This window comes from Coregonus clupeaformis, chromosome 7 (assembly GCF_020615455.1).
Source record: "Coregonus clupeaformis isolate EN_2021a chromosome 7, ASM2061545v1, whole genome shotgun sequence".
Taxonomy (NCBI): Eukaryota; Metazoa; Chordata; class Actinopteri; order Salmoniformes; family Salmonidae; genus Coregonus; species Coregonus clupeaformis.
Window position 1 is genome coordinate 9,964,617 of NC_059198.1, and position 14,861 is coordinate 9,979,477.

Consider the following 14,861-nt stretch of genomic DNA (forward strand, 5'->3'; position numbering starts at 1 on the left):
AAGACAAACATGTATGTATGTGCATTGTGCCCACATAATCCCAGAACCTAATCAAATCCAATTGTTTTTGTCACATGCTTTGTAAACAACAGGTGTAGACTAACAGTGAAATGCTTACAGGCCCTTCCCAACAATGCAGAGAGAAAGAAAATAGAGAAATAATAGAAAAATTATAACACGCAATAATAAAAGTAATAATAGATACACAATGAGTAAAGATAACTTGGCTATATACACAGGGTACCAGTACCGAGTTGATGTGCAGGGATACGAGGTAATTGAGGTAGATATGTACACATAACTAAGAATAAAGTGACAAGGCAACAGGATAGATAATAAACAGTAGCAGCAGCGTATGTAATGAGTAAAAAAAAGTTAGTGTAATAAGGGTCAATGCAGATAGTCCGGGTAGCTATTTGGTTAACTGTTTAACAAACTATTTAGTAGTCTTATGACTTGGGGCTAGAAGCTGTTCAGGGTCCCGTTAGTTCCAGTCTTGCCATGCGGTAGCAGAGAGAACAGTCTATGACTTGGCTGGCTGGAGTCTTTGACCATTTTTAGGGCCTTCCTCTGACACCACCTGGTATATAATTACACAAGCATGTGCAATCAATAGAAAAGTGGGTGGTGGGAGTTTATGTCTGAGTTATATTAACGCTACTAATGCACAATGTGTTGTCTACGGAGTGAAAGCTGTGGTTTAGCATGCTTTTGAGTATCATGCTTGACGTAGGTGTGTCTGGCTCACATCCAGAGCAGGTACTCTCCTGACCAACGGCAACATGCCAGTAGAGAAACAGGCAAGATACTAAAGATACAAAAAGTGAAGAGTGATGAACGAAGAGGGAACTACAGGTAACTGCCAAAATAAAGGAAATATTTGAGTAAGTGAGGGATGCAAAGTATATTGAAAGCAGGTGCTTCCACACAGATGTGGTTCCTGAGTTAATTAAGCAATTAACATCCTTCATGCTTAGGGTCATGTATAAAAAGGCCCAGTTATTATTTTGGCTACCATGGCTAGAAGAAGAGATCTCAGTGACTTTGAAAGAGGGGTCTCAAAGATGGATAGGGGGTTTAAAGGGTGTGTGGGTCTCAGTCACCAGATCTCAACCCAATTGAACACTTATGGGAGATTCTGGAGAGGCGCCTGGGACAGCGTTTTCCACAACCATCAACAAAACACAAAATAATGGAATTTCTCATGGAAGAATTGTGTCGCATCCCTCCAATAGAGTTCCAGACACTTGTAGAATCTACGCCAAGGGGCATTGAACCTGTTCTTGCAGCTCGTGATGGCCAAACACCCTATTTAGAAACTATGTTGGTTTTCTTTATTTTTGCAGTTACCTGTATGCCATACACTAAATGACCAGAAGTATGTGGACATCTACTTGTCGAACATCTGTAGCTCAATTGGTAGAGCATGGCGCTTGTAACGCCAGGGTAGTGGGTTCGATCCCTGGGACCACCATACGTAAAAATGTATGCACACATGACTGTAAGTTGCTTTGGATAAAAGCGTCTGCTAAATGGCATATTATTATATTATTACTATTATCTCATTCCAAAATCATGGGCATTAATATGGAGTTGATCCCCCCTTTGCTGCTATAACAGCCTCCACTCTTCTGGGAAGGTTTTCCACTAGATGTTGGAACATTGTTGCAGGGACTTGCTTCCATTCAGCCACAAGAGCATTAGTGAGGTCGGGCACTGATGTTGGGCAATTAGGCCTGGCTCGCAGTCGGCGTTCCAATTCATCCCAAAACTGTTCGATGGGGTTGAGGTCAGGGCTCTGTGCAGGCCAGTCAAGTTCTTCCACACTGATCTCGACAAACCATTTCTGTATAGACCTCGCTTTGTGCACGGGGGCATTGTCATGCTAAAACAGGAAAGGGCCTTCCCCAAACTGTTGCCACAAAGTTGGAAGCACAGAATCATCTAGAATGTCATTGTATGTTGTAGCATTAAGATTTCCCTTCACTGGAACTAAGGGGCCTAGCCCGGACCATGAAAAACAGCCCCAGACCATTATTCCTCCTCCACCAAACTTTACAGTTGACACTATGCATTGGGGCAGGTAGCGTTGTCCTGGCATCCGACAAACCCAGATTTGTCCGTCGGACTTCCAGATGGTGAAGCGTGATTCATCACTCCAGGGAACGCGTTTCCACTGCTCCAGAGTCGAATGGCGGTGAGCTTTACACCACTCCAGCCGACACTTGGCATTGCGTATGGTGATCTTAGGTTTGTGTGCGGCTGCTCAGCCATGGAAACCCATTTCATGAAGCTCCCAACGAACAGTTATTGTGCTGACGTTGCTTCCAGAGGCAGTTTGGAACTCGGTAGTGAGTGTTGCAACTGAGGACAGATAATTTTCCCGTGCTACACACTTCAGCACTCGCCGGTCCCGTTCTGTGAGCTTGTGTGGCCTACCACTTCGCGGCTGAGCTGTTGTTGCTCCTAGATGTTTCCACTTCACAATAACAGCACTTACAATTGACCGGGGCAGCCCTAGCAAGGGATCAGAAGTCTTGATGAACTGACTTGTTGGAAAGGTGGCATCCTATGACGGTGCCACGTTGAAAGACACTGAGCTCTTCAATAAGGCCATACTACTGCCAATGTTTGTCTATGGAGATTGCATGGCTGTGTGCTCGATTTTATACACTTGTCAGCAACGGGTGTGGCTGAAATAGCCGAATACACTAATTTGAAGGGTTGCCCACATACTTTTGTATATATAGCAGTGGAGGCTGCTGAGGGGAGAACGGCTCATATTAATGGCTGGAATGGAGTGTAATGGATGGAATGGAGTGAATGGAATGGTATCAAACCCATGGACTATGTTTTTGATACCATTCCATCTACTCTATTCCAGCCATTATTATGAGCCGTTCTCACCTCAGTAGCCTCCACTGATGTATTGTGTATGTTCACAATGTCATCTGTTGAGAAATTATAAAAGTCTCATCTGAGTACACTGTCTAATGTCTGTGAGTAGTAATGCTGGAATCTTCTCTGATGTTTATCACCATGTTAATTGTTCAATTAAAAAAGATGTAGGCCTATCTCACTTCATAATCATAGCTAAGAAATACTCACTCTCTGAGTAAAGCAGCAGTGCTGGGGATGACAAAATCACATCTTTCAAAGTTCAGGTTTTCGTAATGTGGTCATAAGGTGTGGGCTACCGGGGCTGCATATTATTGCATTGTAAATGTCCAATCTCATTTACTGACTTAACAAGTAACCCCACCACACCCCTCCCCTATCCCATACCACACCCCTCCCCTATCCCACAACACTACACCACAGGGCAGAACACATACCTGGTTAAATTCCACATTGTGCAAGCCTGGCTGCCATTCATCTGGGAGAGGCTCAGTCAAGAACGCACAAATCATTTACACCTCACAGAGTCTGTACACAGAGAGAACCCATTTCAGTCGAGGTATGTAACTTGAGACACTGAAGAGCAGGGCTTGAACTACATTTACAAGGGATATGGGAGCATAGCAAACAAGGGCACCCCCTTAATCATTGAAAATATCTAAAAGGTCCCCAAGAATAGGTGTTTAATACTTATGATGGCGCAGGCCACTATTTTTAGGGAACTGTCTATTCCATGTCAAATCAAATGTTATGTTCCTAGCTCCAACAGTGCAGTAATACCTGACAATACAAAACAATACACACAAATCCCCAAAATGAAAATAAATATAGAAATATTAGATTGAGCAAAATGTCAGAATTCGGAAAAATTTAATTTCCATTCAGATCACGGCTCTGAAAAAATCTACCTCTCACCCTCAAGCCATCTATAAGAAACTGAGCTCATGAGTTCCATGCTTTTCTCCAGCGGGGTGAGACATCACAATTTGCACTCACCATCTGCTTGCATTGTTTGCCATCAAGAATGCTTACAGTACAAGGTGTGTTAAAACAAATTGAATACAGTTGGGAACCAAAACAAAAGGACAATTGGATCTTTCCAGAAAGGTTTAATTGGTGTTTACCTGTAAAATATGTATCATAAGTGTCACTCCACCCAAACAAGTCCCTGCCAACACCTCAGTGGGAAGACAGACAAGGCCAACCAGTTACCCAACCCTCACCACCCTGCTAAGAGAGAGGATGGTTTTATGTGCTGCTCAGTTAAAGCAGGCAGAGAGATTCATTTATGTAAGTAGTGGAGGTGAGTGAATCCAGGCCCTATAATGATCAAGTCTTCAATGATGGATGGCATCAGATGAAAAATTGACTACTCTGTGACTAGTAATTTTCCTTCCAATAAAAATACCAGAGGACACTCCGGTCTAAATTTTTAGATGGCTGTGTTCAAGACATGACAGCTGGTAGTGTTTCCAGTATGCAGACAGGCCACTCCCTCCTTACTGCATTAGGTTAAGTATTATATACATCTCCACTAACAGTGGAAGAAACCACTACTCACAGAGTTGAATAACTACTGAGGGCGCTAATGGTTATAATGAAAAAAACCAGCCAGGTCAGCTGAGAGCCTGTCCTAGCATTGCACAGAGGACACAACACCTGCTCGACAGATGGGGGGGGGGTCATTTAATATTTTACAATGTGCCTGTGTACAGTGGTATAAAGTAATTAAAGATACTTGAAAGTCCCACTTAAGTATTTTTTGGGTATTTGTACTTCACTATTTGATTCTTAGTGGCACTCCATGCTCCTTTTCACCTCATTCTACACTAGATTGTCATAAAAGCACATCAATAGGCAGCCCATCTAAGTCATGACAGCACAAGTGTGGGGGGGGGGCACTTTCATTTTGTTCTCTATTGCTCTGCAAGGTGGGAGGCCGATGACATCACGGATTCCCCAGACCAACTCCTTGAAGTTGCAATTGTAAAAATACTGTATTTATAGTTGTAAATCACAGGAGGAAGTCTTTAAATCCAAGTATACTATAGCATCAATTTGGCATAACTGCAAACCTCAACTCATGCATATTCAACCATAAGTATTTTCACTTATTTAAGACATCAGCCATGTTCATATAACCTGCTAGACAAAACTAGGTATGTTTAGATTGGACCTTACACTGCCAAAGTAATCCTAGAGTAATTCCCTACTACTCCCGAGCGTTCATCCATTTACCAGATGTGGAGGCAAAGTGGAACAGACTCAAGCGTTACTGAAATTCATGTAAAGGTGTAAAAGAATGCAAGAGAAAATATGTGTTCTTGGTTTTTAATTCGAAAGGCCATGCAGTGCCTCCCAGTTAAGACCTTAACATATCACTTTAAATGGTACAGGTGGGACAAAACAATACATCTGCAATTAACTAGTACAAAATAACAAGACTAAACGTTACAGAGGAATGAAACAAATTAAATAAGTAAAAGAAAGCAAAACTGTGCGCCATCACTATTGCTGCACTGCAGAACCCACCCCTCCCCCCCCCAGGACTCGATAGAGGTTCAAAAATCGGTTGAACCCGGTTGTGTAAAAAATAAAACATAACAGTACAATTTTGGATAGAGTATAGGACTAAACAGGACAAAAAAGCATGAAGTTACCATCTTTACTTTGATGTGCATGTTCACTGTGGGAATTGAGGGGGCATGGGGTAGGGCACCATGGGCGGTGGTGCTTGTTGCTGTGTGAATGGGAACTGTTGATGGCTCATGCCATTCTGTGCACCCCCCTGGTTGGCACCAAACTGTGGGGCCTGGAAGTTCTGCGTTGGGAACGCCCCAGCCTGGCTGGCACCATAGTTTGACTGGCCATTGCTGCCGAAGCCACCACCGCCAAAACCATTCCCGCTTTTGTCAAAGCCACTTGTCCCATAGCCTCCGCTTTGTGAATTTGTGCCAAAGACCTTCTTTGGTCCACTGTCAAAACCTCTATCGTTTTCCCTGTCCCTAAAGCTACTGAAGTCACGCCTGCCCCCGGAGGAGTACCTGTCCCGGCGGTCATCCCTAAATCCACTACCACCTCTGCCTCCCCTTGAATGACCTGAAAGGAAAACACATGAACAAATTAGAATGGGCTGTCATGCAAGTTGGTGTGACATGAAATGGGTACATGGGAAAACAGACACATGGTAGGGGTAAATAAACAATGGTTTCAAGACAAACTAACGTGAACATCTATCAAGATCCCATAGCTTTGACTGTGCCAAACCCATCCACGTCAATAAAAAAAAAAGTGAAAAAAATGGCTGCAGCTGAACCACAGTTCCTGTATCTCACCAATTAGATTTACCTCCTCTGTCCGCCATCTGGAGGAGTTTAGGGTTGATGGCCTGGTTGGCCTCACGGAGCACAGCGACGAGGTCGCTGGCCTGTCTCATGTTGTTGGGGGTGAAGAAGGTGTAGGCTGTGCCAGTCTTTTGGCTCCGGGCTGTTCTGCCGATGCGGTGGATATAGTCCTCAGAGTTGTTGGGGTAGTCAAAGTTGATGACAAATTTCACATCTTCAACATCTGTAGGATGTGTTGCAGTGTGGCAACAAAAGCAGAGGGAGCGCATAAAGATGCACACCACAACAGCCAGACCAAAAGAGCAAAGTTAGTACAACCATTCACTGGATGTAGCTGGTTTTTCCACAAGGCTGTAAAGAATAGCATTAGACAACTTTAGAAAGACTTAATCCGTGGGGATACTACGGTGGGAAGAGAGAAACGATGCACACTCCAAACGCTTCCAATCCAGATAACCCCTCACTTAATTCTCAACATCCCCCAAAAACAAGGGATCAGAAGTCTTACCATAAAGGAGTATGCATTCACTAGTCCATTCCCATTGCAGCAAACTCCCCACACAATGTCAAGTGACCGCCGGGTGCTTCTACACAGTAAGGCCGCTATACGCACTGTTGCCTCCTCATGTGCCAAAACTAGGACCGTATGGTGACAACGAAGGCCCTTTCTTCACACACTCATAAGAAGCTTGCTATAAAGGCCACACTGCAACGTCTTGCCAAGACCATAAACAATTGGGGGGGACCCTAAAAATGGAGCCACTTACTCCTGTGACCCATAAAAAAAAAGTAGCCCCAATCAAGGCAAGATATTCCCAGAACCAGTGTTCACTTGATCAAATGTCTCGTTGGCAGGTCTCGACATGACTTGAAACTCAGGTGAGGGAGGAGTGCGAGCTTGGATTTTGTCCCCAGCCAACTGACATGACCCACTGACACTAAGCGCCAGTAGCCATATCATTACAGAGGTGAACGTGTAATTGGACTTACAACTGCTCTCAAAACAGAAGTTTAGGAAACTGCCTCATTTATGTCACACGTTCTTTGAGAAAAGCTACACCTTCCAGAACTCAATGACTTGCAATACAATGCCCAAACCGACATGCAAGACATGGAAACAGCAGAGCCTGGTGGAGACATGAGCTTGGGTGTGAAGCAGTCCAAACCGATGCCAGAGAACAGCTGCATTTACAGGGGTGCGGCTGCTAACCCTCATTTAGGCCCCCGTTTGGGCAGCCCAGCGTGATATTCAGCACTCAGGCCCCGCCACCTCTGTATGTGACTGGGTGACGTCCCAGTCAGGACACCTCCAAGAGTCCTCCTTCCCCCTCTGGAGACCTGGGCGTGTCATGCCAAGGCCCTGCCTCAAAAGACTGCTCCTTCAGATAGGGGAGAAACTCAGAAGGCAGAAGAGTTACAGAAAGAAACACTTTCTTTCAGAGAAAAGTTGGTACAAGGGACCAAGGACAGAATGAAACTAACCTAGACCCCTGGAGGCGACATCTGTGGCAATGAGAATCGGCGCCTTTCCGAACTTGAACTCTGAAAAAAGGAAAGGAAATTGTTAACTGGCCATAAAAGGTCAAGGAGTCATACTAAATTGTTAATGTGGCTAAAACTCACCATTGAGCACCCAATCCCTCTCCTGCTGGCTCTTGTCTCCATGGATGCCCATTGCTGGCCAACTAAAGGAGGGAGCAAGTGTCAATTGAGTCCAGTAAAACACATGAGTACCCTGACAGTTTCAAGAACTAAGTATTGATGCCACTTACCCATCCCTCCTCATCCTCCTAGTGATCTCATCACACCTCCTCTTGGTCTCTGTAAATATTATAGTCTTGTTCTCCTTCTCACTCATGATCTCCTCAAGTAGGCGGAGGAGTCTGAAAAGGGAAGGCAGTGAAGGATTAAAATTAGTGACTTAACACTATCGTCAAAGTCATATTTTCCACCCAATACATAGACAAGTATAGAAATGCCACAGATCAGACACACGACTCACTTGTCTTCCTTCTCTCCATCGTTGCAAACATCCACAATCTGCAGGATGTTGTGGTTGGCACTCAGCTGCAGAGCTCCCACATTGATCTGGACGTAGTCCTTCAGGAAGTCCTCGGCCAGCTGGCGCACCTCTTTGGGCCAGGTGGCACTCCACATCAGAGTCTGTCGGTCAGGCTGTAGAGAACAGGGAAGGCATCAGAATTCTTCCTTGACAACTGTACCAAGTGAGATAGCCAGACTATTATTAGCACATCTAATGCATCACAACAGAACTCACTCGGATTTGGTCCACAATTTTTCGGATTTGTGGCTCAAAGCCCATGTCGAGCATTCGGTCAGCCTCATCCAGAACCAGGTAAGTGCATCTACGCATGTTGGTCTTTCCTGCCTCCAGAAAGTCAATAAGCCTGCCGGGTGTGGCAATGCAAATCTCCACACCTATTTATATATATAAAAATAAACATATTGAGCACCAGATAATTCCATAGATTCAATTCAGCCAAAAACAGAGCTGTTGTGGAACTTACCTCTATCCAGGTCTCGGAGCTGTGGCCCTTTGGGTGCGCCCCCATAAACACAGACAGACTTCAGGCGAGAAGCTCTACCGTACTCTGCCGCCACCTGCTGGACCTGCTGAGCCAGCTCACGGGTCGGGGCAAGAACTAAGCACTGAAAGAAAGATTGAATACCATAAATCCATGTTGGGTGGATGAGAGATTAGATACAAGTCTTTGAATATCCATGGGTACTTACAATGGGTCCATCTCCACGTTCCAGGAAAGGCTGGTGGTTAATGTGCACGATTGCAGGCAACAAGTACTACAGGGGAAAAAAAGACATTGCATTACAGTAAAGAAAAAGACCACCAGTCCCCTTATTTTTAAGAGCAATTCTAGGTTGTTGGAATAGTCAAGACTCAGATTCTCACAACACACTTACCGAGAGAGTTTTCCCAGAGCCTGTCTGTGCAATGCCAACCATGTCCTTGCCACTCAATGCCAGTGGCCAACCCTGTGCTTGGATGGGTGTTGGTTCTGTCCAGCCTGCTTTGTTAATGACATCCATCACGTAGGCTGTGCAAAGGGGTGGGGGGGTAAGTACATGAACACCAACCCAGATTGAAGACAAGTCTGGAGCATAAATAAATACTTCCACTAATATATGCCACATTCAGTTGATGTACTTACTTGGAAAACTGGCTTCATGGAACTTCATAATTGGATTAGGGCAGTCCCTTCCCTTCACAGTAACAGCTTTAGTACTTCTGTACTGTGCAACCTCTTGCTGCAATGACATGTAGAGACTCAGATCAATTGGCATGGCAATGAAAAAGGCCATTGCTGATTGGGCAACAAATGAACATGTGCAAGAACACTTTCCAATGGCCATTATGTAACATTTACAGTAAGTCAACTGTATCTGGATTTTGACCACTAGAGTACATACCGGAGATCTCCGAGTAACTTCGGGGTGCTCTTGGTAAAAGTTCTTTTCGAATTTAGAGAGTTCGTCAAGGTTCCAGTGCTTCTTGCGCAGTCTGTCGCCGGGATTACCAAACTTTCCCCCACCTCCTCCTCCTCCTCTTCCACCGCCTCCAAAACGAGGTGGTCCGCTGCCATAACTGGGGAAATTAATGATCTAACGTTAGTCACTCCAACCAATGTAAAAAGAGATAGGATACCAGCAGAAACTCGCTTGCTTAAGCGCAAATCAAGTTTTACCTTTTAGATTTAACAGAACATTGTTTAGTGACCGCTAACTAGCAGTCAGCTAGTTCAACATTAAATTATAAACGTCAATGCAATGCAGAGTTCCAAGTTAAACAAAACTATAAGAAATGCTTGTTTTATTGGACTCTGCGTCACGTTAAGACAGCCATCTTCAATGTATCCGGATTCCGGCAGAGGAACAATGAAAAAAACCGGCCGGCATTTTGTATCCGCATTCAATAATGCCACATGGCGTACAAATACATTTAGTCGGTTAGCTTGCCTGTTATCGGACACTTGCTGTACTATGTGGTACATAGTTAATGTTCCAAAAATTTCATACATTTGAAAGTTATTTGGCCGATTACAACCCCTGGCTAGCTTGTTCGCATTTTAGTTAACAGGCCGCCAGCTAAGAATTTACGGATTCAGCAGGTCAGGCAGAAAGTGTCTTGCTAGTTTAATGACGAACCGAGGCCTTTAAAAACGTTGGTCCCTACTGATTTGAAAATACTTAAGGTAGATCATAATTTTGATAATTTCCATTTAGAGTAAAGTGAACTTACAGACTGTCGTATTTAATCATAAAAAACGACATATGCCTCGCTAGCTAAACAACGAGTTAGCTAGCTACCGTTATCCCGTGCGTCATGGCATCCATTTCTGGCGAGACAACACGAGGTGTTAAATTCGCCTAAAATGTATTAATTCAGACACTTACCCTCTATCTCTACCACGATCTCTGTCGGAAAATCCAGGCATCTTGTAAACAAAGTGTATAAATAAAAACGATAAACTACGTCTGAAAATCCGATATCAGACCCGACCGGCAGTGATTATGCTGAAATGCCGGTGAACTGAAAAAGAGAATCCGCTTTTATTGCATGAGGAAGTGTCACGTTATGTCTGAGTGAAGTATTAATCCGCCGTGAACTGACATTGCATAACGTAACATTCAATGCTATTTGAAAGGAACACGTGCCGATTTTGCGTCTATGGTCCGAAAATTGTGTGAAATAGAGGGGGTAATTCTGTCGCAATGTGTTAATATTGTTAAAGCTGCCTTTTTTATTTATTTTTTATTTAACCTTTATTTAACCAGGTAAGCCAGTCGAGAACAAGTTCTCATTTACAACTGCGACCTGGCCAAGATAAAGCAAAGCAGTGCGGTAAAAACAACAACAACACAGAGTTACATATTGGATAAACAAAACGTACAGTCAAAAACACAATAGAAAATCTATATACAGTGTGTGCAAATGTAGTAAGTTATGGAGGTAAGGCAATAAATAGGTCATAGTGCAAAATAATTACAATTTAGTATTAACACTGGAGTGATAGATGTGCAGAATATGATGTGCAAATAGAGATACTGGGGTGCAAATTAGCAAAATAAATAACTATATGGGGATGAGGTAGTTGGGTGGGCTAATTACAGATGGGCTGTGTACAGGTGCAGTGATCGGTAAACTGCTATGACAACTGATGCTTAAAGTTAGTGAGGGAGATAAGAGTCTCCAGCTTCAGAGATTTTTGCAGTTCGTTCCAGTCATGGGCAGCAGATAACTGGAAGAAATGGCGGCCAAAGGAGATGTTGGCTTTGGGGATGGCCTTATAGATAAAGTATTTGTATCCCATATGAAAATCCATTATTAAATTTTTTTTTTTTTTAAACAAATGCTATTCCAAATTTAATCTCTAATACGACAGACTGCAATTGTGCCCAGCTGGTCACATTTTATCAGGTGTATCACAATAACCACGTTTCCATCCAGTTTTTATACGAGTAAATTCATACCGTATTAACAGCTGCGATGGAAACAGGACGTTTCGGTACAATTGTATAAATGCCGAGAGATAATTTGTTCGTTTGACATGGTGGGATCTTTTTGTGTCCGTAAAATTAATTATGCGATAAATGGCGGTGGAAACGCCTTTATGCGCAAATATGCACGCGACGATATGGTATGACTCAGGAAACCATTCCGTTTATTAGGCTACATATGAAATACGTTTTTATGAACTTCACAGGTTGGTGATCTTGATGCTACTTTCCAATAAATATTGAGGGTCTGATTATGACATGATCGATGCTTGACTGCCGTTTGACAAATAAACACATTTTCGCTCTTAGGTGTATCAGAGCGATATATTTAGACATAGCTCTCTGGGTGTATCACTTGGGATTATTTAATGAAACCTGTTGGCGAAAGCATATGTAAAAAAGCAAAAAAACAGTTGTGATCCGGTTGCTTTGCGTTTACCATAAGTGACGTCAGAGCTCAAAGAAGGCACATCCAGTAAAAAAAATAATGGCTAGATGGCAGTCTCAAACTAGTGAAGTTGATGGTGCACCCCCACCTACACACAATACCCCTTAGTGTCAGGGCAATGAAAAGCTGAAATATCTCGAGTTATAATACGTTTTCTACCCCTTTGTTATGGCAAGTCTAAATAAGTTTAGGAGTGAACATCTGCTTAATAAGCTGCATGGACTCACTGTGTGCAATAACAGTGTTGAACAGGGGCGGCCTGTTCAATAGGGCGATATGGGCGACGCACTGCCAAACGGGAAAAGGAAGGGATTTTTTTTCTAATCAATTATATCACGGCAACAGTAGTTATCAGTGTTGTAATCTATACGTCTGATCTGCCACAGTGCCACACTGCCACTAAATGTCGAATCAGGCTAAAGTCGTGCTTCAAATGGCTCCCCCCCCTTTTGGGGCGATTTCAGTCAGGTTGAAAATCGCCCAGAAGTCTGTAATAGACTCCCATGTAAAATCTATTTTTTCAAATTTCAGAGCCTTCAATACAATCTCAATGGGTGTCTGTGGGCTTGCACTTACGCTTTTCGTCATACGTTACGTAACCATGAACGTAACTGAGAAAAGAGTGGATTGTTTGAAAGAAGTTCCTTTTTGTCGGCGAACAAATGGAGATAAATTGGCAACGAAACAATTAGGACCTCCCAGACCAAATTTAATAATTCAACAGGTTTCTACTAAAGGCGGAAAGTCCCTACACCCGAGGATTTTCCAAAAATTGGTACTGAACGAAAAAGACATTGCCACTCACTCAACTGGATGACGAGGGATACAGGCTAGCTGTCCGCCGCCACAACGATGAGGTTAGTGTTGATAATCACAAGTTTACTGGGATGTGGATATGGTGTAATAAAGGCAGTTTATTCAGAGGTAAATATATCTGGAATCGCGTTCACGGACCCGTTCGTCAAACTCTTAGGGAGCTATAAATTAAGCCCCATTACTTACCATATCAGATAAGAGAAATTGCTGCAGCTACATATATTTTACATCCTGGCCCTACATAGTTCACTATTTGCATCACTTACCAAAATATTACATGTGGTCATATATGCTTGGAAAGTGGAGATGCCATAGAACGTCAAAAAAGTAAACATTGCTGGAGACACATTGCCGTTTTGGAGAAGACATCGCGTTTGCTAGCGAAGAGATTTGTTGTGGCAAATGAACTTGGGCTGGGAATTGCCAGGAACCTCACGATAAGATATATGCATCAGCATTGCGAGTCTCATGATTCTATACGTATTGCGATTCGATACTGTGATTTTATTGCGCACCATATGTCTGTTGCAGAGGGATCAGAAAGCCATGAGAACGAGTTTTGATCAGTCATGGAAATAAAAGTGCTGAAAACAAATTTGCTCCCAATGTGAAAAGATTGAGAACAAGCTATGAAGGAACAATAATGGTGTTTTGGTGCAGGTACAGCCAACTAGCGCTAAAATATTGCGATATTGTCAATACAGTATATCGTAAAGTATCACTATGTAACTCGATTTCTTTCACCCCAATCCCTCAAATTAACGGTAAATAACTGAATTGTTTGCCCCACATTTAGCTAAGATGATTAGCTAGCCAGCTAAAATGTTTTATTTAGTTAGCAGTCGCATCTACAATAGTTTACTGTCAATAACATGTCTCCAAAAATGACGTGGTGTCTCCAATTGTGTTGACATTTTACAATTGCAATGCGCATCCATGAGTATCCACTTTCTGTAGCTCAGCTGGTAGAGCATGGTGCTTGTAACGCCAAGGTAGTGGGTTCGATCCCGGGACCACCCATACACAAAAATGTATGCACGCATGACTGTAAGTCGCTTTGGATAAAAGCGTCTGCTAAATGGCATATTATTATTATTATTATTATTATTATCTGAAGAGAGCCCCGAAACATTGTGTGCAGACATTTTATGCAATAAATGAAGTAGGTTCAATCTAGTAGTTCTGATCTTCTGATTGGTCCTGATGAGTTGGGCGAGGTCCCCTGCAGGCTACTGTCACTGTTGCATTGGCTCTGAGTCGGGTTCTCTGTCTTCAAATGTTCAGCCTAAGAGAGGGGATTTTTGTGTGTGTGTGTGTGTGTGTGTTTAACAGTGATGATGTGTGTGTGTGTGTGTGTGTTTAACAGTGATGATGTGTGTGTGTGTGTGTTTGTGTGTGTGTGTGTCCTCAGAGCAAGAACTCGTGAGTTGGAAGAACTGAGAGGCCTATGGCGTGGGTGTTGTCCTTGGCCACCTGCTGACAAGGCTGACAAGATAGGACCCTTTTGTCCATTGTTATTGGATAGGAACAGAACTTATAACCAGCTCCTGACCTAAATAGATCTTAGCACAACATTTTACTCAACATATCATATTCCATATTCACTATAACAAATATATTTACTACGACATTAGCAAGAACCGCCACATCCTCAGCCGGCTAATCCAGTGTGTGAAGTTTTGCGGAGTGTTTGAGTTAGCTTTGCGAGGCAAAGATGAAACTGAGGGCTCCACCAACCCTGGTAAGCCAACACTTTTGAGATCAGTCAATAAATGCTTCTGGTATTGACTTATATGCTGCCCCTGTCTTCATGTTGTTGC

The 14,861-nt window shown here is 43.2% G+C and overlaps 1 protein-coding gene across 2 annotated transcripts; it reads right to left on the reverse strand.

The window, feature by feature from the left end:
* Positions 1-5,213: 5,213 nt before the first annotated feature.
* Positions 5,214-10,825, reverse strand: LOC121568981 (probable ATP-dependent RNA helicase DDX5). Of its 2 annotated transcripts, none has more exons than XM_045221136.1 (13): positions 10,674-10,822; positions 9,690-9,864; positions 9,431-9,527; positions 9,183-9,316; positions 8,997-9,062; positions 8,771-8,912; positions 8,521-8,681; positions 8,245-8,417; positions 8,015-8,125; positions 7,866-7,927; positions 7,725-7,784; positions 6,247-6,465; positions 5,214-5,997 (listed from the first exon to the last, which is right to left on the reverse strand). In XM_045221136.1, the coding sequence occupies exons 1-13, from the start codon at positions 10,712-10,714 to the stop codon at positions 5,582-5,584; spliced, it is 1,857 nt and encodes a 618-aa protein (XP_045077071.1). In that variant the 5' UTR covers positions 10,715-10,822; the 3' UTR covers positions 5,214-5,581. The 2 variants fall into 2 exon arrangements, with proteins under 2 accessions (XP_045077071.1, XP_045077072.1); XM_045221137.1 differs by having other exon boundaries at positions 5,868-5,997; positions 6,234-6,465; positions 10,674-10,825.
* Positions 10,826-14,861: the final 4,036 nt, after the last annotated feature.